The sequence below is a fragment of the Lactuca saligna genome, chromosome 8, assembly GCF_052625555.1.
Source record: "Lactuca saligna cultivar CGN05327 chromosome 8, ASM5262555v1, whole genome shotgun sequence".
Taxonomy (NCBI): Eukaryota; Viridiplantae; Streptophyta; class Magnoliopsida; order Asterales; family Asteraceae; genus Lactuca; species Lactuca saligna.
This window is the reverse complement of record NC_136424.1, coordinates 26,555,232-26,581,379: the sequence shown is the minus strand read 5'-3', so window position 1 is coordinate 26,581,379 and position 26,148 is coordinate 26,555,232. Positions and strand designations below refer to the sequence as shown.

The window sequence follows — 26,148 nt, the reverse complement described above, 5'->3', positions numbered from 1 at the left end:
ACTCTTATCCCACCCCGTCGATCCTCGCAACGAGGCTATCCATACTCTCGGACCTAAGATTAGTCGTTTTACCTACTCCATACTCTCGGATCAGAAATGAACGAATTTACCAAATCCATACTCTCGGACTAGGGACGAATGACTAATCCATACTCTCGGATTAAAGATGAATGATTATGCCTAATCCATACTCTCGGACTAGGGACAATAGCTAATCCATACTCTCGGATTAACGACGAATGATTATGCCTAATCCATATTCTCGGACTAGGGACAATGACTATGTCTAATCCATACTCCCGGATAAGTGATATATACTAACTTCTATTCTCTGAGTTTTACTCACTTGTACTCGTAAGAATATACTACCCAATATTCCTCATTTTTAATTTAGGTCTACTCTTTATCCTAAATTATCAAATATAATCAGGTATGTTCTTTAACACGAATTTCAAGTAACATCAATTAACTCGCACATAAACATATAATTAATACTTCAATCAATACTTGTATTAAAATCATGTTCATGAAAGGGACTATGCACTCACCTGAGAAGGTGGTGACTCGGTACTCGGACAGCGCTTCGTTACTTTAAAATAATTTCCTTCGACGAAACCTAGTATTATCACCAATAGATTTTAGTCTATTATTCACCGAGACTAATTAATAGTTTAGCTATTATTACTATTATATAAGCGTTAAAAAAAATACTTATATAACCCATAATAATAGCCCAAGTATTTATTATATGTCCTTAATAACGTTAATATAATTAAATAAAAACTATATTAAAAATAGTGTAGGCGTAGCTCACTTACAGCGGGTTTTATAGAAAACCAGGCTTTGCTTGGAGCAGCGTTTCCGAGCCGAAAAGCTCTTCTTATCGGAGCCGTCGAGCACTCCGGGGCTTCCGCCTCGTGCTAGGGAGGTTCCCTAGGCTTTTCGGGGGATTTCGGGGCTAGAGAGAGGTTCTAGAGAGAGAGTAAAGAGAAGAAAGAATGGGAAAGGTGTGAAGAAAATGAGGGTGGGAGAGGTGGTATTTATAGAGTGAAAATGGCTGAACTTGGTGCCACATGTCACCATCTAGTGGCAAGACTTGGGGAGAAAGCAATGGCCAAGATTGTGCCACATCACCCATTTTCGCACAACATACTTCCGACTTCTAAAATCCGTAACTTTCACATACGACCTCCATTTTTGACGTTCTTTATATCCACGCGTAGGTAAAAATAATATCTACAACTTTCATTTTGACTCCGTCGGCTAATTCTCGACCGATCTTAAATTTAATAGTACGAGGCGTTTAGATTGTTAAATGACCGTGAAGAATTCGTAACTCCTTCATACGGACTCCGTTTTCGTCTGTCTTTTTACCGTTGAGTTCCTATTAATGAGATCTTCAACTCTCATTTATTTCACGTAAGCCAAAAACCGCTCGAACTAAAATTCGAGTTTCGGGCTGTACACTGCTAAGCCGAATCTTAGAAAAATCATAACTTCCTCATACGAAGTCAGATTTGGGCGTTATTTTTATCGACGCTCTTAGTTTAACATATTCTACGACTTTTGTTTAGATTGCTAAGGCTAAAAAGTCTTCTATCGTAAATTCACTATTTACGTCTTCCGGTGCCGTGCCGGTTTTGCCGTAAAACTTCGGCGGGCCATAACTTCTTCGTTATAACTCGGATTTCGGCGTTCTTTATATGTACGGAAACCTTGTGACATATTCTAAAACTTGGTTAAGACTATTCATTCTAAATAATCTTTTGTCGAAAAGTCATTTTTGACCCCTATTGCCTCTAAATTGACTAGCCCGGATCTGCGGACGTTACAGTAACTCGGTGTTATAAAACGTGCCTTTGTGTATAATTCAACAAGTAGTTAGTACAAGCATATGCGTCGAAGTTTATCCATTCCTTTTACCCTCAAAGGGATAAAAGCGATATTTGTAGGCCCCTCGATGATTTAGTGATGACAAAATGTAAGTGCTCGGTCGGGCCTGGACTGATTTGATTTGTTCAATTAGCCAATCGTCATAAATCAGAAACCGGGAAACAACAAATGGACATAGAGAATGATTATAATCCATGTCTCAGTCCATATGATATCTCGAATGGAGTAATATATGATCACTTATCTAATGGACGCGTCATTTATTTATTCAAAGTTCGGCATCATCTTTTAAGAGCTATGATTGCTGGTCAGGTTGTGAAGGTGTACTTGCAATAATAGTTATTAGACTTATCCAAGTGGGAGACTGTTGGATTAGTGTTTAAGTCCATAACTATAATTGATATATACTTGACCCGACCCGACATGGTCCATTTGGGTTGCATGGCATCATGCATTTGGATAGACTAAAATGAGAGAACTAACACTTAAGGTTTATTAATATATTATAAGTTCTAATATATTAATAAGATTATTTAATTATTATTGATCAAGAATTAATCTAAAATTAATTAAGTGATCAAAAGAAGACTAATTAAATATATAGGTTGATTGTGTAAATCATCCATACTTATATAGTGGGCTAATGTTCCATGGATTATAAAGTTAGGCTAAAACCCATAGGATGCTCCATGGTGTATTTGAACCCATGGATCAAAGGAAATGGAAATCCATGACAATTAGGGTTTACCCTAATTGTGACTAACTATATAATGATCTTATTATTGAAGAAATCGGCCACTAGTGAAACAAGTGAGGGCAAACCGATTTTAGAAGTGTTCTACTTTCTCTCAAGTTATTCCAAGTGTTCATGATGTTGTGTGAACCATTTAAGGTGTCACACTTGGGGCACTAGGCTCTCAAGCTACATGGAATCAAGCACCAACAAAGAGGTACTCCATTCTACTAGATTTTATAAATACCTTGAAAATTGATATTTGCATGTATAATAAAGAAAACATAGATCCAATGTATATAGGGTTGCATGTACACTTAGGAGTATTAGAATGCTCAAAACCCAACAGTCAATTGCTATGATGAAATGCAACGACTCAGATTATGTCTTCAAGTTTTCTTCCATGACACGGCCAATCCATCTTCTCTTCATGCTCCAATGCTCCAAGCTCTGTGCTCCATAATGTCTACAAAATAAATAAAAAATAGTGAAGTACCAAATTAATGTTTGCCTATAATAGCTTTGATTATGTTTTTGTAAATGTAAAGTAGTTAGACATACATGATTAACCTTTGTTCTATTCTATTTAAAAATCTTTGGTGTCTAATTTGATATTACGAGCTATAAAAGTGTTTGAGTATAAATATTAAGCTCGACTACTGTAATCATATTCTTTTTAATTTGAGGTTCTTTTTGAAACAACAAACTAATAAATAATATACTTCTAATACCATTTTTGTTTATAATGAGACTTGAATTTATCAATTCTCCACTAAAAGGTTGCTACTTACTGTTGGGCCTAAGGGACTTTAGTTTTAGAAATTTCCTAAATATATTTTTCGGAAGAGAAATTAAATATCCTTTTATATTTTCTTCTGACTCCTACTTTTATTAATGTTAAATGCTAACACGTGTCATATTTAATGAAATTAATAATATTTTAATTCATTTGTTCAGTAGAAAAAAAATAAAGAATATTTTTTTTTTTTTCAAATAGTTTCATGGTTTAGGGCGTGTTTTGCAAAGATAATTTGATAATTTTTAGTTTTTAGTTTTTGATAAAACATTAGATTTAAACAAAAATGTTTTGTTTAGGTAGTACGAGTTTTTAGCTTGTAGTTTAAATAAAATATCAAATATAAAGTTATTTGATGTAGTGTTTTAAAAAAAACTATTAAACTTGTAGAATCAATTTTCATAATTGCTTATATATTTATCTTTTTTATACGATTGGCGGCTGTAATTTTTATATATTTCAAAAACTTCTAAGTAGATTTATCCAACATTTATATAATAAATAACAATTATAATTTTGGAACTATTAGTTACCCCTACCAATTTCCAATTTTCCGTTGCCAAGTATCAATGTGTTTACATGCTTCCACCTTTCATCAACCGTTACCAACTACTGCATATCAACCATCGACTGCTGAAAAAACACGTCCTTCATATTTTTGTCTTAAGCAAGAAGGAAAAAACAAGATCAATGGATGCATGCCACGTGTAGTACAAAAGCAAGTGAAAGCGACAGCTGCATCCAATGTCAAATATCATTCGCTTTACAACCCCACGTCACCGCATCCAATTCACATGTATAAATTCCCCCTCGAAACCACCGATCATACGCCGCCTTCTCCCAACCGCCACCACTACCATTACCATTTCCATGGATCTCCGCCGTGGACTTCCTCCAAAACCTCCCTCCACCACTCCCATAATCCGCCACCGGAAGACTACTTCTAACAATAAGAATAATAACAACCGATCACCTTCCTCCACCGGCACCGTCATCGATCATCGCTCACCTTCTCCTATCCCGAAAGCATCCGATGCATTGCCCCTTCCTCTATACCTAACAAACGGTATTTTCTTCACTCTCTTCTTCTGCGTCGCCTACTTCCTCCTCCACCGTTGGCGGGAAAAAATCCGGTCCTCTACCCCTCTTCACGTCGTTACCCTCTCCGAACTCGCCGCTATCGTCTCCCTCATTGCCTCCTTCATCTACCTTCTAGGGTTCTTTGGCATCGATTTCGTCCAATCCTTCATCGGCACCTCACGTGTGGACGAGGACAACTTCACTCTCGAAGACGACGTCGAACATCATTCTAAACCTAAACCTAGAATTATGGATCCTTTACCGACGGCTGCTACTCTCACGTCTAAAAAGGACGAAGATATTGTGAAATCTGTGGTTTCTGGATCTATTCCGTCGTATTCTCTCGAATCAAAGCTTGGGGACTGCCGGAAAGCGGCTTCGATTCGACGGGAGGCGTTAGAGAGAAAAACGGGGAGGCCGTTATTAGGGTTACCGCTTGAAGGATTCGATTACAATTCGATATTGGGGCAGTGCTGTGAGATGCCTATTGGTTATGTTCAGGTACCTGTCGGAATCGCAGGACCTTTGTTGTTGAATGGTGGCGAGTACATGGTGCCCATGGCTACGACGGAGGGATGTTTGGTTGCGAGCACAAATAGAGGCTGTAAAGCCATATTTGCATCAGGCGGAGCCACGGCGATTCTGTTAAAGGACGGGATGACAAGGGCGCCTGTTGTTAGGTTTGGATCGGCGGCAAGGGCTTCTCACCTTAAGTTCTTCTTGGAAGACACCCTCAATTTTGATGCATTAAGCATCGTTTTTAACAAGTAAGATCCTGTTTCCACCTTCAATTCTTCATCCTTGATAACCTTCCTTTTTTTCAAAATAGAAAACTACTTTTTCAATCACCATCAACAAGAACTGTTTTAGAAGTTTCTATCTTCAAATTGAACCACATCAAAAACAAATCACCATCATATCCAGCAAAATTTGAAAAAACCCTTCAATCACATCAGGTTTAGGTTGGAAAAAAGGTTACATTTCACTTGTTACCATACCATATATGTCTCCTAGTTTTGAGAATCTTGATTAATTTCTACATTCAATTACATCAGATCAAGCAGATTTGCTCGGCTTCAAAGCATTAAATGCTCAATCGCCGGAAAAAATCTCTACATCAGATTCACATGCAGCACAGGTGATGCAATGGGGATGAACATGGTGTCAAAAGGCGTCCAAAACGTTCTAGATTTTCTCCAAATCGATTTCCCAGACATGGAAGTAATTGGTATATCTGGTAAGCCCTTCAATTCCTAAACTTGCAGCATCAACACCATATCTTTCATTAATATTCTTGGTTTTTTTACAGGAAACTTTTGCTCAGATAAAAAACCATCCGCTGTAAATTGGATCGAAGGGAGAGGAAAATCTGTAGTTTGTGAATCAGTCATCACTGCAGATGTGGTGAAGAAGGTGCTGAAAACCACAGTGCCTGCTCTTGTAGAGCTTAACATGCTCAAGAACCTTACTGGTTCAGCCATTGCAGGCTCTCTTGGTGGCTTCAATGCTCATGCAGCCAATATTGTTTCAGCTGTCTTTATAGCCACAGGTCAAGACCCTGCTCAAAACATCGAAAGCTCTCACTGCATTACAATGATGGAGCCTGTAAATTCCGGAAAAGACCTCCACATTTCTGTCACCATGCCCTCTATCGAGGTATTTCTTTTCACTTTTCACCCTTCTACACTATCTTTTAAAAGCTACTCTTTTTTTTTTTTTTTTTTTATACTGAGGGGTATTTTGGGAATTTGGTATAGGTTGGGACAGTGGGAGGTGGGACCCAATTGGCATCCCAATCAGCTTGTTTGAATTTACTTGGAGTGAAGGGTGCAAGCAAAGAGTCACCAGGGGCAAATGCGAGACTTTTGGCAACAATTGTAGCGGGGTCGGTGTTGGCTGGGGAGTTGTCTTTGATGTCAGCTATTTCATCGGGGCAGCTTGTGAAGAGTCATATGAAGTATAACAGATCCAACAGGGATATGACAGTAATTTCGTCTTAGTTTAGTAAATAAAAGAGAAAGAAATATAGGTCTAAATTAAAGAAAAAGGATTGGAGAGTTAAAAAGAGTTGAAAGTATCTGTAAAGACCAGAATGTGAGGTGTTACTGACCATTTTCCCCCCGAAGAAAGAGTTGTATTTGTTGGAGTTTTACTTTGTGTTAGATTGTTGTGTTTGCTTTGGGGGGTGTAATTTCAGGTAGAATAATGAGGGTGTAATTCTTGCTCCTCTTTTGTTAATTTGTGTAGCAGTAGCACGACATGGGGCAAGTTTGGATTATGAGTTATCTTTGAGACCATTTGCAGACGAATTTTATATGACAATCAATGGTGTTTATGTTATATCTTATGTTTTAACTTAAATTGTTTGATAAAGAAAGGAAGTTGTTGGTAAACATTTGTTTTTATTTTACTATCATATCTAGGATTGAATATCTAGATTGTTTGATATGTTAAAAGGTTTATATTTGGCCCTCTTTGTTTGTGCTATTTGTCAACAATGTTGCACTTGGGATGTTAGGTCTTTGCGGTATATAATCTAACAAGAAAAATCAGTAAAACACGTTCGTTTGAGAAGATACACAACCATAATAGTCTTAAATGCTAATAGTCAAAATATAACTTTGGAAACCATGAAAAAACATATCTCGAAATAGTTTATTATTTAGAGTATACTAGATTTTAAAGATACATTATCCGACTAAAAAAAATTATGAAACATAATTTAGTTTTATTATTTAGAATATACTAGATTTTCAAGATACATAATCCGACTAAAAAAAATTATGAAACATAGTTTAGTTTACGAAAAAATAAGACAACACTGATCGAAAACATTTTCGGAACTAAAGTATAACTTAAAAATAAGTTAAATAACCACATATCATAAACAGTCGGTAACTTTAATAGGTATGTTAGGGTTTTCAAAATATGTAATACGGCTAAAAGAAGCAACATGTCACAATGTTGATTGAGACGGTATAGAACATCATTGACCTAACATGTTATACAATCAAAGAAAAAAATTAATTAAAAAATAAGTAGGAATAAAATATAAAAAAAATACAAAAACATTGAAAATACAAATCACGAATCATAAACTGAAAATCATGGCTACCCTTAGAAACAAAGAAATAAAGGAGATGATGTACACCAGTTACTTGATATGATGCAATATAGTTTATACCATTTGCCATAAAAGTTATATTCAAATGTGTCATCGTGGAATAATGATCGATTTTATTAGCGATAGACAATTAAAATAATAATAAAACATATATTCTTTTAGTATTTTTGACATCGTGGACTAAGGACCATTCCACAATATCGATAGATGCGATCGTATAAGTACTAAAAATATATTTGTTGCTTGTATAAAAGGATATTTTACATTTTTATAATAATTTAAATTTGTGATACCTCGTAATATCGCGAGACATTAGAAAAAACACGCACGCGAAATTCCTGCACGGAAACGATTGGTTTATCACCCGACGGAACCCTAATTTACATCTGAAATCCCTTATCGATGGCTACCGGATTGAAGAAACATTTAGGCAATGTCAGATCGGTCGTCGGAAACGCAATGGGTGGTCTCCGTGGAGGAAGCAACCTAGCATCTTGGGTGGTGGCCGGAACCTTAGCGTACTTTCTGTGGGTCAAGCCTTCACAAGAGCTCAAGAGAGAACAACAAGTACTGCTCTTCTTAGCTATGTCTGAATGATATCAAAATTGAATAATGATTGAATGACTGGTGATCAAATTGTTTGTTTCATTCTTTGTTAGGAGCGAGCTGCGCTTGCGGCAGCGTCGGATCGTTATCGATATGTCGAGAAAGTAAAACCGATTCCAGATCTTCAGGTTCGATTATGTTCTTACATCAATCTCATGACTTTTTTACCTAAGAACCCTCACAATTAACTTCATTTACCACCAGTTTGATCTAGAATTGAGAGTTTGAAATGATTTTTATCCAATTCTTCCATTCCTGAACTTTTTTATAATTTGTAGGAAACTGGGCTCATTTATGGGAACAAAAGTAGAAGTAATACTCCAGAAAACTGATGAGATGATTCTGGGAGAGAGGTAAAGGTAATTTTGTTACTTCACAGTTGAAGGGTTTGATGTAGTATACAGTGATTGTGAAACTTTTGGTGTTATGTTAAGAAATATATGAGAGAGAGTTATAGTTATTTTATATTTCTGCGTTGTAATAATGTCTCTATGTAAACTCTTACGGGGAGGGACACAAATGACAAATTATACATCTCAATTCTCAAATGATCTTTGTTCAGTTTACTTTCCTACACGCCTATCACTTTATCTACACTTCATAAGGTAGCTTGATTGAGAAACAGTTGCACGACGTGTAAGAAAATAATGTGATATGGGGAAATGATACCTACAATAATTTGCTTTTGTGGGACATGGAAAGAGAATGAATTCACAAACACTATGATAAGTTTCAAGATCTTGTATATTACAAATTCAAGTACGTTACAATATACATAATACATACACCCATACATGTGTATGTACATATATTCAAGTACGCTACAGGATTTGTTTCTGATCATATATGTTGAATTTTATTTAACTTAGATGTTTTATATTAATAGTGTCATCTTCACAAACTAAATAATGATTTCTAGCAAGATACAAGAGATTTTGTTTGGTTATTTAAAGAATACAGACGCTTGAAGATTGCTTAAGTGCAACTAAGTATATGTGAAAAATCGTTGCTTTTGTTTTAGGCCAAGGAAGTGGTGTAACAGATGGATTTTAAGATTATTAGACTTTCAACGTTTATGTAACATTTTGACTTCTACTAACAAAGTGCAGTTGAAAATTCTTTAAGAAAACCAAGCAAGATTTTAAAGAAAATTAAGCAGAAAAAGCTAAACTTGTTGGCTCAAATCATTTTTACCACCAATCATATCATATATAATTAACACTAAATATTTGCCTCCTACTACTTAAATTCAGTGTCCCCTAGGCTAAAACTTGTTTTTCAGTTTAAAACATGAGATCAGATGTTTGACTGCTCAAAAGGCACACGAACCAACAGGCGTCCATGTAAGCTCACAATCGCTGATGTACGAAGCGGATCAATTCTTGATGGTAGGCTAATCACCTGTTTATTATCATTACAAATCAAAAAGTCAAAAAGTCAAACACAATAAACTTTCACAGAGAGTCATTTATACCTCTTAATCAAATCAACATACCTTTTTGAAAGCAGCAATCCCCCACGGGTTGTCAAGTTGCTCGGGTTGACCCGTGATGACTAGACGTCCAGCTGGATCAGATTGGACACGTACCTAAAATTCAACAAGGGCAAATCAGTCATTTTAGCTGAAAATAAAGCTAGAGCATTTATAATCAACATATATATATATATATATATATATATATATATATATATTTACACACCTCTTCCCGTAGAAGCCCTGGAACTAGGGCATACACTTCAAAGCAATCTTTCTGTACATTACACATAAAGTAAACTACATAAGTCAAACGTGTGTTAATAATAATTGTTATAAATGTCAAATGGTGTGATGTGACAATACACTTACGGTTTCTCGCACATTTATTTTCACCCAATTAGCAGGGGGTCCCACATCGGCAACCGTGGTGACAACTCTATCACATTTCAAAACAAGCAGATGTATTTATAAACAATTAAATATTAAAAGAAAGTAACAAACAAATATTAGCAATTAAAAACTAGATTCTTAACTGCCTAGATGTTTCGGTTCGAACAGCTTTCACTGGATGCTGCACTTCACTTGGTCTTTTATGTTTAAGTGACCCTATAAAGTCAAACATCATGCAATTAATATTAACAAACACATTTTGGTATGTTTTTAATGTGAAAACTAAAACATTCATTAAAATTCTCACCAATGCTTTTCAGACTTTTTTCGCGCTTCTGTGAATTGTTTGAATTCTTTTCCTAATAAAAACAAAGCCGATATAAATGGTAAAAAAATAAAATAAAATAATATAATGTTGACTTTTTCATTGACCAAGTAAGTAACTAACCTCACCAAAACCTAGGAGACGTTGGGCATGCCAACCCTGCATGGCTCGGGCTGCAGCATCTCTACGGGCCCTACCTGACCCTGGTGTCTGATGACCAACTGTCTGAAAAAGCCATTTAAAAATCAAATTATGAAGTGGAATAAAAATTAAAAGTATTTGAAAATTAAGATTTAAGTTTGACCTCAATTTCAACAATAGGAGCCTCTGGGTATACGGTTGCTAGAGGGAGTTCAACCTCACCAGTTTGGATCTTATGCTTTTCATATTCAAGAAGCGCCTACAAATAATAACTTTCAATAGTTGATTATTGCAAAAAAATTAAAAAGAGAAAAAAAAAAATAAAATAATTACCTTTTCATAGAACTGGCGGAATGTCCACGACACGGTTGTGCATGTCCTTCATGATACATAATGTTAATAGAATGGTAATTATATAAAAATATTAAATATCAATGTTTATAAGTGAAATAAAAAACTGTAGATGTTATTATGTTCTTACTTGGGTGGACGAAAAGATTCTCCTACTTGTCGCCACCATTTGGATGCAGTTACCTAAAGAAAATCGCCATAAAAGGTAATAATAGGAGACAATAATAATAATTATTATTATTATTAAATCTTGCGTAAATAGACCTAAAAATAAAGAGTGTATACCCGTTCATATCCACCCAATTTGATAACAGCCCTCCATAACCTATCAGAAAATCACAACATTACAACTAAGGCTTCACTCAAAGATCATGAAATGAAATTTTGGAAAAAGAGAAAAGAAAACTTACTTTAAACAATTCAACGGTTGTCCATAAAACTTAGGAGGCTTAAATTCCAAGTTTTTCTCCTTATAAATGGCTTCCACCTCTTTCATGAATGTTTCTTGATCCTCTGGAGTTCCGGATTCATAGCCCTCATCCATCTAATAGTTTAATACAAAAGGGAAGCTTAAATAAAGGTATCAATTGAACTTCTTAATTTCAATGTGGAATTACCTTTGTGTCCTCTAGCTCATTCTTTAGTGTCACTACACTGTGATCCTCAGCTTTGCTAGGTGATTGTATCACAATGGTGGTTGGAGTCACAAGCTTTTGATGTTTTTCATCTCCTTCATTGTTATTCGTTAAACCATCATGGTCATGGTCAGCTTCATCTAGTACACCATTGTTATCATCTTTGTTACCATCATGAACTTTATCATCATCCATTGTTGTAGCATCTTTGTTACCTTCATGAACCTTATCATCATCATCCATGGATATAGTATCTTTCTCTTTCACCTGAGTCTCATCCACAGGTGATTCCTCCTCACTTTTGTCTTCCTTACTTGGTTTTTCTTGCTCTGTCCTAATTTCATTTGGGCTTTGAACATCAAAAGACTCTTGTTGTTTGTCTCCTGCTTCCTTTTCATCGAGCTGGTTTTTTTCAACATATTCTTCACCACCCACCACTTCATTTTCTAGAAGCTTTCCAGCGTCCTCCATCTCCACATCTCTCTCATCCATTTAAATTCTACAAAAAAAAAAAACAAAAAGAGTAGAAGTGTAACTTCATATATAGATTACATATTTCTAAGCATAAGGCGGAAATAGTTATGAAGTTTGTACTTATTTGGGACTGAAGGTGCCTATATTCAACCTAAATAACACAGGATTCATGGCACTAGTAATAACCTCTCTAAAATCCTCACGAAAGCAGTGATAAAAAACTAGTCCCACACAAACCCTAGCTTTTTACCATCAAGAAGGTACCAATAAACACAAAATCAGCATTGCAGATTGAGCCGTATGACAAAAAACAATATGAACACATCATTTCCTGGTTCGTTTCTTCCCAGCTATTCTGAATGACTTTGAGAAACAAAATTTACAGCAAATGAAAAGGTTCACACATGTTTTTGCATCTTCAGAAAACACAAAAATCTGCACAGTGTTTGTTAAGTCTTAAACATCAAATGAGAACACTGATATCTGAAATTTGACAAAGAAAACAAAAGGAATCGGAACTGGTAGAGCGCATTTCGCGGATTTTCAACTTTCACTTAACGCAGCTAAAATTCAAAGTAAATCGCCAAAAATTTCAATAAATTACGACATGTGTTGAGATGTAAACATACATTGTTATCAGAAACACGAATTAAATTCACCTTCGTCTGCTATGAAACCGAAATTAAGCGAATAAAAACTAGGGTTTGTTCTTGGCTGGGTGTTTCACAGAGAGTAGTGATGGCGACGCGTGTGTTTATGTACGTAACGCCTCTTTATAGGTGGTGAGGTTCTGTGAAATGCGATGAGGGGCGAAAGGGGACAGGTGGGGGCGCACGATTGGTCGAGAGGCAGAAATGGTAACGCCGGGCAGAGCGTCAGATTAGAGGCACGGCGGTGGTATTAGCATTTGTGCTGCTTCCGTCTGCGGTTTCTTCGTCAAATAAGAGAACGAGTCTCCCTCACAAAGCCACCTGGATATATAATTGGTTGCCTTAAAATGTCAAAATTACTAAAATATTTTGATTATCAAATTTTATTTCAAAAGAAATGTTTAGTAAAATTTCTTTTTCAGAATATTTGACTTAAAGATTAAACATATTTTAATTATCATAGGAAACTTAAATTATATAACATGTTTATATATTTAAAAAAAATAATAATAAACAATTAAACAAATTTTAAACACCGACGAAAATAGATTTCCAAAAGCATAGAACTTACGTAAGACTGTTCTCATCTCATCAGTGTAGATTCAGAAATAAAACAAAGTTATTAATAAAAATAAAAGTAACATTCAGAGTAAATTACAGTTTGGTCCTCAGGAATGCATATTTATGCCGTTTTGGTCCTATAAAAAAAACCCTAATGTGAATGGTCCTCATGTTCTCATTAGGCTATGAGGTGTACTCGTAATATCGATTATTACAAGTGGATGGAGCCTATGTAGCATCGTGTTATAGTGTGCAAACACTACCACCTCCTTATTGGCATGGTGAATCATGGTCATTGTCATGACTTGTCACATGAGTTTTACATTCTTTCTCTTTTAAATTGTCTCGTTTTTGAACTAATAAAAACCACTTCATGCTTGAACACCACCCCATATGAGAACAGTGGTAGAGAGAAGAAGAATCTTGAAGTTGATGTGGTTGTGTGAGCCTTTGTCGTTATGCTGCACAACCTTATACATCACATTTTATCATTTTCCCAATTACTAATTAACTCCCTTCATTAAACAGTATGAAATGAAAAAGTTACCTATGTTTTGTCATTTCTAATTTGGTTCATTTATAAATACCATAAACATCTATGTAAATAAATGAAAAGTTGAAGTAAACCCATCTTTCATCCACCCAACATTAACAACGATTAAGCCTCAACGCATCCTCCTTTTCATTCACTGTCAATCGATCATCATCTTTGGCATTCTTCTCATCGTTGACATTCGTTGTAAATTTTGACAGTGACATCGGCCTCTCCCATATATGTCTCTCTTACTCGATAACTCAAATATGAACAATACCAAAGAGCAAAACCACCTAGCGACTCTGACTATCATCATTCTGTCTTAATTTCTCTCCCATTTACCTCTAATCACCCTCTTTATTTCTCACCCGCAAATGTCGGCAAAACCTAACACCTATATCTCTTTTATTTTTATTTCAAATTTTGTCCTTCCAAAATTTGATTTTGATTAGAGTTGTCTTTTCCATTTCAAATTTTGATTTGTAAGCTAGAATTTTAATTTGGTTTTAATTTTAGTTTAGTGAAATTAATTTTGTAATGGTAATGGTATTAGTGATGGATGGTGATGGTGATGGTGAGGAAGGTGACGATAATAGTAATAGGGTTGGTTGTGCCGGTAGTGGTTCAATCGTGAAATCAATTGTGATTGGTGGAGTAAGTGGTGGTTTTAAGATTGGATGTGGAAGTACGGTTGTGGTTTCACTAAAATAAAAGTTAAATAATAAAAAAACAAAAATGATAAATTTACGAGTAATATTGTCATTTCATATATGCATTTAACAAACTATGGTAACTGCAATAAAGGACCAAAGCTTTAAATATATCTATATATTAAAATCAACTTTATATACTTCAAATGAAACATTTTTTCTATTATATTATACGCTTGAAACCTCAATGATATTTTAATTACCAATTTAATATAATTTATTTATTAATTTAAAATATATTATTAAATGTAAATTGTTATCCTATTAGTGGTAGACATTTAAAATGATTATTATAGCACTTATTTGTTAATATAGATATTATACTAAATCTAAAAAATAAATCAAAATATTAAATAAACTTTAACATATATTTAAATACTATTTTGAAAAATAGTTAAAAAAAAATTTAAGTATTATAAATATAGAAAGACAAGTCAAATTAAATAAAAGAAATATCAAAAAACTATTTTTTTATTATAATTTAGTTTTTCTAAATAAATGGTTTTTAATTCATTAAGAGAAAAAAATACATTGCGCACATTACAAACAATGGTTCATATATCAATTAATCATCATGATCGAAACTAAAAAAGAAAAATCAATAGATAAGTCATTTCCAAAATTAATCAATAATAACGTTAAATTGTAATACTAAATTGAAAACCATGTTTAGTTTGATTTAAACGCAAATTGTCGATAGATGCGATTGAATGATATGATTATGATATATATGTATATTTTACAATATGTTTCAAAATAATTACAAATTTATATAAAAACTTAGGCTATGTTTGGTGTATTTGTTGCAAATCTAGTTGTTAAATAAAAAGTTAGTTGATTGCTGAAAAACTAACCGATAAAAAATAATGTTTGGTAAAATTAGCTTGAATATATAAAATTACATAAAAGGACATTTAAGAGTATTTGTTTCTATAGTTGATTAAGGGGTATAGTTAATTTTTTTTTTAAAAAAAACCCCTAAAAAGCCAGTCTTAGTAGTTTTTCAAAAAGTTAGTGTATAAACTACTTTTTGGCTTACCAAATACGACAACATAAAAAAAACTCGAAAAATAAGCTAGATTATCAGCTAGTTGTGTCGCGTCAAACACAACTTTAGTGTAAGAGTTATTATTTTATAGTTAATGTGTTATTATTTTCAACATGTATACTAAAAAAAAGTTAACTATATAATTTTATTTTGTACAACACAAGAATATTCACCTATTTGTGTGGTATAAAAGAAGGTTTGGTCAATCACTACTAGGAAGCTTGAATTTAAATCTATGGAAACATAGTTGTGGCATCGACGGTCTAGCACGTGTATCTCCATATTCCCAGCTACCTTTTATAATTTTTCTACAACCACCCAGTTCTATCTTATCACATTTGTCTTCTTCAATAAACCTATTTCTCTTTTCTTTATTCCTTCCTCACCTTTTAACCATCTTCCCAGTTACATTCTTCACAAACTTTATGCACCCATCCATCCGATTACACACGCTCATAAAGAGAGAAAAACAAAATTTTGAGGGTTGATACTCAACTATGAGACTTGGGTTTGGGAATAATCGTTGATACTCATTCACAATTTAATGTTCGTCGACTTTTGATGCTCTAGAACAAAAAGAGAAAAAACCCTAACATTTGGTTAGTGTAGTCGGAGAAGAAAAGGATATGACGAAGCCATCGCCGTAGAAAACGAAACGGGTCAATAATGTCGATGATTTGATATTTTAGGAATGGAGTGCACGTATGTCACTCACTGATGGTTATATTTTAGGGATGGAAAAGTAACGCCTAGTTCCCACGTTTTAGCAAAGAAAAGAAAAGAAGGGGAGAGAAAGTATAAAGAGAAAACAAAAGAAAGAAAAGTGCAAGAAAATTGTATTGTGTGTTACTGAGTTGGAGGAGAAGTGAAAGAACAATTAAACATTGTGTTCATTTCTCTTGAAATCCTTCTAAAGAGAATGAAAGTTTGGAGGGAAATTTTTCCTTCCATTTTTTTCTTTTCCATTAGTAAAATTAAGGAACACTTTTTTTTTTTTTTTTACTTTCTTCTCACTTCTATCAAATTTTCTTATTTTCTTTCGTTAAACTGAACTCGAGAATAGGATGTAAAGAAAAGGGAAGGGAACGATACAGGAAAGAAAATATATGAGGATCGTAGGGTTGGGTATTAGTGTTAACTTTTTCTTTATGCTAATAATAATAATAATAATAATAATAATAATAATAATAATAATAATAATAATAATGTAAAATTAAATGGAAAAATTATCATTCTATGAAGATTTAACGGACCAAATCCACAATGAAACCATCAAATAATGACGGTAATGTGAAACATTTTTAAACGTTGTCAAAGAAAAATGCAATCCACAAGGAACTTTTTTGTAGTTTTCTCTAAAGCAAATGATTTTTTTTTCAAAGTTAGTTAGATTAGAAATGTCTAAATTAAAATTTCAATTTAATCGTTGAGGAAAGTTAAAGTTGAAAGCTTTACAACTAGGAATTAAGGAATGATACATGAGTAAACTGATTTAATTAGGATATAAACTTATTTGAAAGTGTTTTTATCATTTAAAGTTGAATTAGAAAATATAATATAAGACTAGAAATGTCAATTAAAAAGTCATTTTGGGTTTATTTGAAATTTGAATGTTGAGGGGTCAAATTGCCAATTATAGATATTGAGCATGGATTTAACTTAACTTAGTAAACCAAGTGTAGGACCAAAATTTCTAAGATATTAACATCCTATGAGTTAAGTTCAAGTTTTAAAGATAAAAATGTTGTTGGGATGTCATTTTGGGATTAAAAGTAAAAAATATGAAGTTAGGGGACTAGTCGTGTATATGTGTGGAAGATTTGAAATCTTGAGCTCTACTGCTCTTGCTCTAGACTAGTTGTTCTCTTCAGTCTTTCAAGCTTCTTCAGACAATTTATCATGCAGAAAAATAAATAAAAAAAGAAGATTCCAATTATATCTCGAATACCCATTTTGGGCCTAATATCATAAGATTTACGTGATCAACAAATCTGTCAACAATTTATTTCACGTGTCGCAAAAGGAAACTATTAATTTTTATTTATACTCCCCCTTTATATATAAAATATTACTCACTGAAACATTAATTTATTTCAAAGCTTTACAAACGTTTTTTATTAAATAGATTACTTGGACCATGATGACCATACTTTTGTGTGTACAATGTGTCATGCACAATTATGGACATATGAAGCCCTTAAATGCAATACTTATTGAAAGAAAACTTTTTATTCCATGTGTTATGGTAATGGAAATGTTGATACTTATTGAAAGAAAACTTTTTATTCCATGTGTTATGGTAATGGAAATGTTGAGCTTCCTGGAGTAAAACAAGCTCCAACAGATTATCCAAATGTCTTTCGTTATGTTGATCCAAAAGGAAAAAATTTCATGAAGAATATTCGCCGATCCAATTCGATGTTTTCTTTTACTTCAATGAGTGGAAAAGTTGATTCTTCCATTAATAGAGACAATGCTCTATATGTTTTCAGATTTAGCGGTCAAAATTACCATTGTATGGGAAGTCTTCTGCCTATAGATGGATCCAAACCAAAGTTTTAGCAACTATACATATATGATATTGAAAATGAATTTTCAAATAAACAACACGCTTTCATGTATATCTTTATTAATTTATTTTTATAAACCATTACTTTTATAATTTTGATATAATGATTAAGTTGCTAAATTTTACATATAACCGTTGTTGTTAACTGTACACACAAAAGAAGGGTGCATATCAACTTCTCATTCTGTTGATATCAAAATCATTAGCTTTTTGAAGGTCATGTTGGATTCAACCAAGGAGTTGGTTAGGTGTTATAGAATGGGTAGAGATTGTTTTGATGAAAATCCTCATATATATATATATATATATATATATATATATATATATATATATATATATATATATCTAAAGTTACGTCTTATATAAAGAAAGCAACAATATGGAAGGACATATAACTTACCTACTGCTTCTCAGGATGTTGCTTTAATTGTTAGTGACATTAGTGATGCAATTGATAATAGAGATATCATCGTAACAACTAAATCAGGAAGTCTACAACATATAAATGAATTATATCCTGCTTACCTTGCTCTTCAGTACCCACTACTCTTTCTATATGGAGATGATTGATATAGAGTTTGACATAACTCACAGGGATGTTGATCATTCAACTAATACCAAACGATACCAAATGTCATTACTGGATGATGAGAGAAATCTTTGCTTATAGAAGTCAAGACAAAGTTCATGTTTTTTTTTCATTAATTCTTAATTCAATAAGGTTTTTTCAACAATTTTTGGTTGATGCTTATATGATGATTGAAAGTGAGAGACTATATTACATATGCAATCAAAAAAACGTTCTTAGATACGAATCTTATGAAACTTTAAGAAGTGTACAAAGTCATGGTAATATTGATATTTCCAACATCAGAAAACGTGTTATCTTGCCTTCTTCTTTTACCGGTGGTGCACACTACATGATGCAAAACTATTTAGATGTCATGTCGCTTTGTAAGGGGTTCGGATACCCATAATTTTTCCTAACTGTAACATGCAATACAAAGTGGCGTGAAATTAAAATGTTTCTTGCTGACACCACGCTTAATCCCAAAGATAGACCTGATATCCTTTCTAGATTATTCAAAATTAAGTTAGATTGTTTATTTAAAGAGTTAAAGAACAAGAGGCTATTGGGTTAGGTCCAAGCATATACCTTATATTACTATAATAGTTTTATCATTATGTTTTTTTAATGTTTTTTTATCTTATAATATTATATTTATTTAAATCATTTTACAGTTGTTTATACGGTGGAATTTCAAAAGCATGTTTTGCCTCACGCACATATATGTTTATTCATGCACTCTGATTACAAACTCCGTACTGTTGAACATACTGATTGAGTTATTTCGGTTGAAATTCCAAAAAAAGACAATGATCTAGAATTGTATGCACTTGTCAGTGAGTTCGTGATGCATGGTCCATGTGGTTTTGATAACCCTAAATGCCCATACATGAGTGAAAACAAGTGTTCAAAAAACTTCCCGAAGCCGTTCTTAGAGAATACTTCCGTTGATTCAAATGGTTATCCTATATATAGGAGACGTAATGATGGATCTCGTATACAAAAGTCGGAAGTTAGACAACAGAAGTGTGGTTCCATATCATAAAGCCCTTTTGAAAAGATATCAATCTCACATTACTGTTGAGTGTTGCAATCAAGCAGCTTCCATCAAATATTTGTTTAAATATATTAACAAGGGTCTTGATCGGGATACTATTAAAGTTGTTCAAAACAACAACGGAGATGATAATGATGATGCTCCAGTTGATGAAATAAAGAACTACTATGATTGTAAGTATTTGTCTGCATGTGAAGCTTCGTGGCGTATATTTGGATTTGATGTTCATTACATATATCCTTGTGTTGTAAGGCTTTCGTTCCATATTTCTGGAAAACAAAATATTGTATATGGAGCATATGATGATATTGTAGATGGCCTCAACAAATAATTTGTTTCTTCTTCGAAGTTCCTATCTTGGATGAGCTATAATGAACATCATGAGGATGCACAAAAACTTTCTTATGTTGATTTTCCTACTAAATTTGTATGGAAACAAGAAGATCGTTGTTGGGAGCCAAGAAAAATGGGTTTTCTATTAGGAGGATTCACATAGTTTCACCCAATCTCGGTGAAGCATATTTTTTTAGAATTCTTTTAAATAAAGTCAAAGGTCCGAAATCATTTGCAGGTATTCGTAGGTTAATGGACAAGTATTTTCTACATTTAGAGATGCATGTTATGCTCTTGGTCTTTTAGAAGATAATAGAGAATATATTGATGCCATCGAGGAAGCAAATCATTCAGGCTGGTTAATAGAGAATATATTTACGATTTCTATTTGCAACTATGCTAAAATCTAATAGTTTGTCTAAGCTGTGTTATGTTTGGGAAAATATTTATCAATACTTATTTGATGGAATTCTCTACAATCAACGAATGAGATTAAAGTCTCCAAGTATTATTATTTTTGTCATTCCTTACATTTTATACATTACTTTTTTTTTTTAAAGAGAGCATTTTATACATTACTTATATATTTTCAAATGCTAATTATATTATTATTTGAAAATTTGATGATTTATATAAATATTTTAAAGTTTTTTTTATATACATTATTTTTATTACGTGATAATTATGTATATTTATCTTTTAATAATTAACTTTGCATTTTATACAGGTTTACCCCTTAATGATGACCAACTTAAAAACTTGACGCTATATGAGATTGAAAAAATTCTACTCCAAAACAGTTCAAGCCTCAAAGATTTTGTTGGGATGCCTTATCCTGATCATGATTCAATATCTTCTTGATCATGATTTAATATCTTCTTCAAACAATCGTTTGATTACTGATGAGTTAGATTTTGATATGAATAGTCTACAAAAAGGATCTCATCAACTACTTGATTCATTAACAATTGAACAATGATCACTTTTTGATGAAATCGCGACAATTATTAAACAGAAAAAAGGAGGGGTGTTTTTTTTATTTTTGGCTATGGAGGTATTGGTAAAAAAAATAATTTAGAAGCCTTTATCTGCATCTATAAGATCTAAAGGTGGTATTGTTTTAAATGTTGCTTCAAGTGATCTTGCTTCATTGTTACTAACTGAAGGTAGAACAACACACTTTATACTTCCTCTAAAATTTACTAAGGATTCCTTTTGTTCTTTTGCACCAAATAGTGAAGTAGTCGAATTGTTAAAAAACATCATTGATTATATGTGACGAGGCACATATGATTCATAAGCATGTATTTGAAGCCTTGGATCGTTCTTTGAAAGATATATGAGTTGTGATCTTCATAACAACTCAAAATTGTCGTTTGGAGGAAAAACAATTGTCTTTGGAGGCGATTCTAGACAAATTCTACCATTGTTCCTAATGGAAGCAAGCAAGACATTGTGAATGCTTCATTAAGTTCATCTTAACATTAACAAAAAACATGAGGTTAAGTGTTCTCATATCTGATATTCAAGAAACGAATTTTGCAAAATGGATTTTGGATATAAGAGAAGGAAAAGTTTGTGGTTTGAATGATGGCGAGAGAATTGTTGATATTCCCACTGATCTTCTCATTGTTGATTCAACTGATCCTATTGGTTCATTAACTGAATTTGTCTATCCTTCAATTGTTGAAAATGCCACGAATCTGATTTATTTTTAAGAAAGAACAATCATTGCATCGAAGGATAAAGTCATTCAAGAGATTAACGAGAGTTTGTTAGAATTATTTCCAGAAGATCCACAGGAGTATTTAAGTTCAAATAGTCTTTCTCATGCAAATTTTGTTCATGATGAAGTTGATGAAACTTTATACTCTCCTGATGTTAAAATTTGGTGTTCTGGTTATGTTATTAAGGAATATTGATTAGAAATGCGGATTGTGCAATGACACGAGGCTACGGGTTATTGCATTGGGTAATGTGTTATAGACGCTGAGAAAATAAGTGGAAGTAATATTGAAAACCATACATTTATTCCAAGAATGTCTTTGACGCCTTCGAATAAAAGGATGTCTTTCATATTTCAAAGACGTCAATTTTCACTGATGGTTGTTTTATAAAATAACAATAAATAAAAGTCAATGATAATTACTATCGAATGTGGGGTTGTTTTTTAGACAACCAGTATTCACTTACTTAAGTCATTCATCATTTTGTTTTTATATATGTAGGGGGTTCTTAATTAATTCATGTTTAATGTTTACATCATTATTATTGTCATCATCATTTTAATAAATATGTACCTTTTTATTTTATTTGTTTATATATTTATATAAAATTATTTATATTGAAATAGTTAATTTTATATTTATATAAAATTATTACTAAAAAAACATGTAATTCTTAACGATTTATATTAAATTTTTTAATAAAACCCGTATAATCCACGTGACCTAGTATACTAATAAGAAAGAATATGTTATCATATTAAAATATATTTTCTAGTTCTATTTTAATGCTTAGTTTAGTTTATGCGATTCCAAGGCCAAATTAAGTGCAGATCACTCACATATTATTTTGCATTAGAATCTGAAGAAAATTGTATAACAAATATAATTGAAACAACACGTTGGCATTTTGTTATCTATCAAAGACTTTCAAAAAAAAAAAAAAAAAAGAATTATGCTCGAGATAAGCCACGACAAGAAGATCATAAATGGGTCTTATCCAGATCATCAAAATACGGATGCTCCATTGCCTTCTTTGCAGAAATCCGTTTAGATGGCTCATACTCCAACATTTGCTGCCCAAATAACAACAACAATATATATAAATAGTTTATAAAAATTAATAAAAAAAACAAGTTAAATTTATATTTAATTACCGAAAGAAGATTAAGCCCATCTTCATCAAGATTAGGTACACAGGTTGAAACAGGCTTTGGCTTCCATTGAGGATATTCATGCCAGTCTTTAAGCTTGCTAACCCCTGGCCACATTTCTTCATTTGGAGTACCCAACAATCTGAATATTCATAAACATCACAATAATAACAATCAACAATTTAATTATTTAAACAATGAGAAATTATAATCTTGTTATGAAATATGAATTATGCACCTGAAAATATGCAGGAGCTGTTGAAGCTCTGAATCACCAGCGAAAAGAGCAGTTTTTGTGACTAGTTCAGCTTCAAATTTGAAGAACAAATTAGTTTTTTTCTTTTTTTCTTTTTGACTTAATACATAAAGAAGGACTTAATTAATTCACATAGGAGTACCAAATATACAGCCAACAGACCACATGTCAACAGCTGTTGAATAATGAGTAGCACCCAAAAGGACTTCTGGAGCTCTATACCAAAGGGTTAATATCTGAAATCATACAAGTTATTTAGCAAACTTGTAGTAATTAACTTTTTAACAGATTTAACCATTTTGTTATACCTCATGAGTATACTTCTTGATTGGTAGAGTAAAAGCTCTAGCAAGTCCAAGGTCTGCTATTTTAAGTATCAATGTGTTTTTGTCCATCAAAAGATTGTGGGGCTTAAGATCCCTGAAGCAAATGAGAAAAGAAATCAGAAAGATTCTTTTTGAATTTTCAAGAAAGAGAAATGATCTTATGTACCTGTGTAATACACCATGGGCATGGCAGAAAGCAACGCCCTTACATAGCTGGTACATCAAGCACTGCATTAAACAGCACAAAACGTTACATGATTATGATTATTGATGAAATCAAAGAAGAAAATAAAGAATGGGAAGTGGGATGTTAAAGATGATTTGTTACCTTGACGACGTTGGGTTGAATGTTTTCACCGGTTTGCCGAAATGATCTGATGAATTTCTTTAAATCGGTTTCCATGTACTCGAAGACCAAGTAGAGGACTGTCTTCCCGTCTTTGTTTACACCTTGCTTCACATCCAACAGCCTGTTTGATTTCGTTAATGGCAGTCAAATCCAGAACACGAATCAATACCATTTCGATTTGATTACTAAAAAATCGTAGATAGAAACATAAATCGGATACGCATAATATACCCTAAAACCCAAATAAGAGTGATGCAAATCAACAGATTACAAATCAAAATTCCCGTTAGAATAATCAAAATGGAAAACCAGTTGCGTAATCAGTAAATCTGAAAACCCTAGTGGTAGTAAGAAAATCAAATCGAAAACATACTTGACGACATGAGGATCACGGGAGAGCATTCGCAAGATCGAGATCTCTCGAAGCGTTGTTGGGGGGACGCCTTCATCGTCTTCATGAAGTTTGGTTTTCTTAAGGGCGATGATTCTTCCGGTGGCTCTCTCTCTGGCTCTGTATACTTTGCCATAGGTTCCTTCTCCGACCTTCTCTAGCTTCTCGAAGGCCTCCATTGCAGTTTTGGTGGACTCCATCTCTCTCGAAGAAAGAAGAATCGTCAGAATAAAAAAGGCTTTCAGACGAAGAAGAAAAGCCAGAGGATTTTATACAGCCGTTGAGGAGACCGACTCTCTTGTTGTCTAACGGCAACTATTTTTGAAATTTGAATATGTGTTTTAACATTCGTTTTTTATTATATAGGTGTATAAAAAGATAAAGTTATCAAAAAGAAATATATATTTCTATTTATCAAAAAGAATATATATATATATATATATATATATATATATATATATATATATATATATATATATATATATATATATATATATATATATATATATATATATATATATGCATGATATATTTACTTCTAAAGTTTTTGGTTTAATATCCTATAAGAAATATATAAGTTTTAATAAGCATGATTCAGAGACAAGACCAGTGATTGGCTGGATTAGTGTAAAGCGCGCAGATAAGGACGTAAGTCGCGGTGCCGGACCACAATCATCGTCGGGACGAATCCCCTCTGTTCACCATTATTAAAACAGGTAAGTTTTCTTATAGAATTTTAAAACAAAAAATATGAGTAAATTTTCAGGCATACTATCCAAAAAATATATTCTTGGTAAAAATATCAATAATGAACAAGATAATGATGATAATCAAATAAATTCTATTGAAGAAACCGTTAATAACATAGAACAAAGTTTGAATAATTGGACAATACCTAAAACTAATATTAATACAATATATAAAATAGGAACTTTTGATTACTTTTAAGGTTATTCTATTAAAATGACAGAACAAACTTTGTCTATTGGTCAAAACCAACAAAATTTACATTTGTTATCATCACGATCTATTCTAGAGCATAGAACGAAATATAAATTTTTACATGTCGGTTTAGTCCAAATTGCTATCAAACCTCTATTTAGAATTGGAATAGATGCCCCTGTTCTCCTTATTTTAAGAGACAGAAGACATAAAGATTTTCAAAATTCTATTTTAGCTATGGCTGAAACAAATATTGCTAACGGACCTATTTATTTCAATTGTTATCCGAATTTCTCTGTAGGATTATTTGATAAAAATATTTTAGATACTTTAGTTTTAACTATAGAAACAAAAAATTTAGAATTTAAGGATGATACAAAGCCTTTAGCAATAATTTATCGTGTTTGTTACAAAACTATGACAACTACACTTGAACCAAAAACACGTTTATCAAATCCTAAAAATGAAACAATTATTTTTGAAGCAAATACTAACCATACCAAAGTTCATACACCAAAAAGATTAAAATGGTCTGATATAACCCAATCATGTAATTGGAACTTACAAAATGTTATTGATTCAAAACCATTAGACTCTTCAAAACAAATCTCAAATATTATTGAATATAATGATGGTTCTGTAGATATAAATTTTTCTTCCTTAAATATTTCATCATCCAGATTATCAACTTCTTTTCCAGAAACAGGCTCTTCAAAATCTTCGTTATTAAAGTCGAGATCTTTAAAACTAAAAACTGTTGACTATACTAATTCTATTCCCAAACCATTATATCAAGATGATCAAAATAGTGAAAATAGTCTTCCTAGTCCTACTAAATCAGATTTTATTGATGAACTTCAGAATTTTAAACAACAATTATGAGTTCTAAAATACAAATTAATTGTTCACAAAATAATAAGCTTTGGGCTAATATGTTAAAAAGACATTGG

The 26,148-nt window shown here is 32.7% G+C and overlaps 5 protein-coding genes across 6 annotated transcripts; 3 read left to right on the top strand and 2 right to left on the bottom strand.

Annotated features, from left to right (window-relative positions):
• Positions 1-4,151: 4,151 nt before the first annotated feature.
• On the top strand, positions 4,152-6,842 carry LOC145011618 (3-hydroxy-3-methylglutaryl coenzyme A reductase 1-like). Its single transcript, XM_078970357.1, has 4 exons — positions 4,152-5,269; positions 5,558-5,739; positions 5,812-6,158; positions 6,260-6,842. The coding sequence occupies exons 1-4, from the start codon at positions 4,167-4,169 to the stop codon at positions 6,500-6,502; spliced, it is 1,875 nt and encodes a 624-aa protein (XP_078826483.1). The 5' UTR covers positions 4,152-4,166; the 3' UTR covers positions 6,503-6,842.
• Positions 6,843-7,897: 1,055 nt separating this feature from the next.
• On the top strand, positions 7,898-8,780 carry LOC145008297 (uncharacterized). The gene is made up of 3 exons (XM_078966915.1): positions 7,898-8,193; positions 8,286-8,360; positions 8,511-8,780. Exons 1-3 carry the CDS (start codon positions 8,029-8,031, stop codon positions 8,562-8,564), a joined length of 294 nt encoding a protein of 97 aa, XP_078823041.1. The 5' UTR covers positions 7,898-8,028; the 3' UTR covers positions 8,565-8,780.
• A 603-nt stretch (positions 8,781-9,383) lies between these two features.
• LOC145011828 (AT-rich interactive domain-containing protein 6-like) lies at positions 9,384-12,980 on the bottom strand. Of its 2 annotated transcripts, none has more exons than XM_078970563.1 (14): positions 12,655-12,980; positions 11,534-12,050; positions 11,327-11,460; positions 11,202-11,241; positions 11,047-11,099; positions 10,899-10,944; positions 10,729-10,824; positions 10,548-10,649; positions 10,407-10,458; positions 10,243-10,315; positions 10,079-10,145; positions 9,933-9,983; positions 9,728-9,820; positions 9,384-9,633 (listed from the first exon to the last, which is right to left on the bottom strand). In XM_078970563.1, exons 2-14 carry the CDS (start codon positions 12,041-12,043, stop codon positions 9,529-9,531), a joined length of 1,422 nt encoding a protein of 473 aa, XP_078826689.1. In that variant the 5' UTR covers positions 12,044-12,050; positions 12,655-12,980; the 3' UTR covers positions 9,384-9,528. The 2 variants fall into 2 exon arrangements, with proteins under 2 accessions (XP_078826689.1, XP_078826688.1); XM_078970562.1 differs by having other exon boundaries at positions 12,685-12,980.
• Positions 12,981-21,552: 8,572 nt separating this feature from the next.
• Positions 21,553-21,978, top strand: LOC145009496 (uncharacterized). Its single transcript, XM_078968184.1, has 2 exons — positions 21,553-21,709; positions 21,776-21,978. Exons 1-2 carry the CDS (start codon positions 21,553-21,555, stop codon positions 21,976-21,978), a joined length of 360 nt encoding a protein of 119 aa, XP_078824310.1.
• Positions 21,979-22,603: 625 nt separating this feature from the next.
• Positions 22,604-24,558, bottom strand: LOC145011788 (cyclin-dependent kinase B2-2). Its single transcript, XM_078970524.1, has 8 exons — positions 24,239-24,558; positions 23,845-23,986; positions 23,683-23,744; positions 23,499-23,610; positions 23,333-23,426; positions 23,173-23,242; positions 22,938-23,076; positions 22,604-22,856 (listed from the first exon to the last, which is right to left on the bottom strand). Exons 1-8 carry the CDS (start codon positions 24,454-24,456, stop codon positions 22,764-22,766), a joined length of 930 nt encoding a protein of 309 aa, XP_078826650.1. The 5' UTR covers positions 24,457-24,558; the 3' UTR covers positions 22,604-22,763.
• Between the last annotated feature and the right edge of the window lie 1,590 nt (positions 24,559-26,148).

Coding starts and splice junctions, on each gene's coding strand:
- LOC145009496 (XM_078968184.1), top strand. CDS start 21,553: ATGAGGTTAAGTGTTCTCATATCTGATATTCAAGAAACGAATTTTGCA. Junction 21,710..21,775: donor TGATTCAACTGATCCTATTG/GTTCATTAACTG, acceptor TTTATTTTTAAG/AAAGAACAATCATTGCATCG.
- LOC145011828 (XM_078970563.1), bottom strand. CDS start 12,043: ATGGATGAGAGAGATGTGGAGATGGAGGACGCTGGAAAGCTTCTAGAA. Junction 10,945..11,046: donor GAATCTTTTCGTCCACCCAA/GTAAGAACATAA, acceptor TGTATCATGAAG/GACATGCACAACCGTGTCGT. Junction 10,316..10,406: donor AAAAAGTCTGAAAAGCATTG/GTGAGAATTTTA, acceptor TTGACTTTATAG/GGTCACTTAAACATAAAAGA.
- LOC145011788 (XM_078970524.1), bottom strand. CDS start 24,456: ATGGAGTCCACCAAAACTGCAATGGAGGCCTTCGAGAAGCTAGAGAAG. Junction 23,427..23,498: donor TCAAGAAGTATACTCATGAG/GTATAACAAAAT, acceptor GTATGATTTCAG/ATATTAACCCTTTGGTATAG. Junction 22,857..22,937: donor ATGGGCTTAATCTTCTTTCG/GTAATTAAATAT, acceptor TTATTTGGGCAG/CAAATGTTGGAGTATGAGCC.
- LOC145011618 (XM_078970357.1), top strand. CDS start 4,167: ATGTCAAATATCATTCGCTTTACAACCCCACGTCACCGCATCCAATTC. Junction 5,270..5,557: donor TTAAGCATCGTTTTTAACAA/GTAAGATCCTGT, acceptor CAATTACATCAG/ATCAAGCAGATTTGCTCGGC. Junction 5,740..5,811: donor GGAAGTAATTGGTATATCTG/GTAAGCCCTTCA, acceptor GTTTTTTTACAG/GAAACTTTTGCTCAGATAAA.
- LOC145008297 (XM_078966915.1), top strand. CDS start 8,029: ATGGCTACCGGATTGAAGAAACATTTAGGCAATGTCAGATCGGTCGTC. Junction 8,194..8,285: donor AGCTCAAGAGAGAACAACAA/GTACTGCTCTTC, acceptor ATTCTTTGTTAG/GAGCGAGCTGCGCTTGCGGC. Junction 8,361..8,510: donor AACCGATTCCAGATCTTCAG/GTTCGATTATGT, acceptor TATAATTTGTAG/GAAACTGGGCTCATTTATGG.